The 2,402-nt window shown below is 37.1% G+C and overlaps 1 protein-coding gene across 1 annotated transcript; it reads left to right on the plus strand.

Annotated features, from left to right (window-relative positions):
- The first annotated feature begins 684 nt into the window (after positions 1-684).
- On the plus strand, positions 685-2,118 carry LOC107962738 (dehydration-responsive element-binding protein 3). The gene has a single exon (XM_016899230.2). The coding sequence runs from the start codon at positions 1,019-1,021 to the stop codon at positions 1,784-1,786; it is 768 nt and encodes a 255-aa protein (XP_016754719.2). The 5' UTR covers positions 685-1,018; the 3' UTR covers positions 1,787-2,118.
- Positions 2,119-2,402: the final 284 nt, after the last annotated feature.

The raw sequence follows: 2,402 nt of genomic DNA on the forward strand, positions 1-2,402 counted from the left end.
TAATATGATTATGATGCCGCTACTTATAACATCTATATAATATAAAAAATTATGTAAATGTACTAAAAACTTATAAATTATAATAAAAAATAGATAATATTTGAAAAATAGCTTAGATAAAATTATTATGATGGCCTGAACTTGAAATCAGATTGTATTTTACACTTCTATAAAAAATAGATAAATTAATTTTTGTACATTAGATCAAAATATAACATAACTCCTAATATAAGGGACTTTATATTACTTTTACCTCAATGATATCTTTGTATGGTTGACAAACGCAGCAATTTAGGAATTTGATATTCCATAACTAAATCATATGCAGATTTTCATATTTAGTTTAACTTAAATCTCATCATATATGGACTAAATATACTCCAATTTATTTATTATATTTTGTAAAGTTTAATTTGAATATCTATTACTTTTAATTATTATAATATTTGCTTCCAATTAAATTTTAGCATGATTAATATCGTTACTACCGTAATAATTAAAAATACATGAGTTTCAAGTATGTTTAAACAAGTAATAAGTATTTGAGAATTATTGGGAGTAGTTATATAAAAAAATTTATAATAGTATTTGCAAGTTAAAAAAATTGAAAAATAATAAAGAAATAAAGCAAATGGAAACGATTTGGTGCATTGGAAAAGGGCAGATTGGTGGTGTGCGTGCATCAGTGTGGCCTGTGGGGAAAACTTGAATAAACCACGTTTTTCCTTGCACCTTTTATTTGCTCTGTATTTCCTTTTCCCCTCCATAAAACCCCCCAATATTCCTCCCTCCCCTTTTCTCCTCAAATCAAACCTTTTCCCTCTCATTCTTCCTTCCTTCCTTCCCTCCAAACCAACTGCAACCATAAGCAACTCAATCCTCTCTGTTCATTAACTGCTCATTTCACACTGTTTACTAGGTTAGGTGTTAGCACTTTGCATTCATTATATATTCATACTGAATAGGTTTTATTTTGAACTCAAGTGTGTAGAGGGAAACCCTGGATCAGAACTAGATAATGGGTGACTCACCAAACTCAGAAACCGAGTCAAGCACTCTTAGCAACAACTCCTCTACTCTGTCTCCACCTTCACCATGCTCTTATGGCGGTAAAAGGGATTCGGGAACTGACCCCACCCCCGACTCCAAGAGGCAAAAGCGTCAGAGGGATAGTAGCAAGCATCCGGTTTACCGTGGGGTAAGAATGCGGGCATGGGGCAAATGGGTATCCGAAATCCGAGAGCCCCGTAAGAAGAACCGGATCTGGTTAGGCACTTTTTCCACTCCCGAAATGGCCGCACGTGCCCATGACGTTGCAGCCTTAAGCATCAAAGGCAACGCCGCCATTCTCAACTTCCCTGAGCTCGCCGAGTCGTTGCCCCGACCAGCCTCCAACGCCCCCCGCGACGTCCAAGCCGCCGCTGCCAAAGCTGCCTCAATGGACTTCTTAAGTAACAGCATTAGTAGTAACAACAGCAACGCCACGTCATCTTCATCGCTGTCGTCCTCAGCTTCCACGTCGTCATCGTCGAATGTGGATGACGTGTCGACACCGGAGGAGCTGAGCCAGATAGTGGAGCTGCCAAGTCTAGGGACGAGCTTCGAATCGGCCGAGTTAGGGAACGAGTTCGTGTACGTGGACGCGGTCGATGGATGGTTTTTTAATCCGAGTGGCATGCCTTGGTATTACGAAGAAAACTGTGGGTATTTTGGGGAAGAGATTTCAATGCAAATTCAAGAAAGTGAGATGATCACCGGGTTTGGCCCTTTACTATGGGATCACTAAAAACAAAAAATCACTAGTATGTGCCCTTTTTGTTAAAAACAAAATACTCATATAATTTTTATTTGACGAAATCGCCCTTTTTACATTTTTTTTCCTAGATGGAACGGGCATAAGAAAAGAAAAAATAAATAAATCTTGCATGGTTTACTCCATTGTGCTTAGAGATTTAGCATGGATTGGTAAAAATTTCTACTTTTTTTCCCTTCTCAAAGGAAGTCAAATATAATGGGGATTCTTCATTTCTATTCTTGTAATTATATTTTGTGAGATTGACATGTGTTGTGGAGTAATTAAAGGTCATATGTTCCTGTTTGGGTTCATTCAATTCTCAATATATTTCTATTTTCTTGTAATAGTTATAATAAAACCACTGAAATTATACATGAAATGGCTAAAAGCCAAGAAGTATCACATGGGACGGGGGAAGGGTCATTTGTTTACACCCCCTGATTTCTGGAGAGAAACTTTTCATTTTATGACTTGTATTTTGGACTAATCTGTTGGTCATCAAGTTGCAATGATTCATCAACCTCAATCTTTGGATGGAGAGGGCTTAATGTTTTCAATTAACACTACATAGAGACCTAAGCAGTAAAAATGGAGGAATTGAATGAGA

This window comes from Gossypium hirsutum, chromosome A06 (genome assembly GCF_007990345.1).
Source record: "Gossypium hirsutum isolate 1008001.06 chromosome A06, Gossypium_hirsutum_v2.1, whole genome shotgun sequence".
NCBI lineage: Eukaryota > Viridiplantae > Streptophyta > Magnoliopsida > Malvales > Malvaceae > Gossypium > Gossypium hirsutum.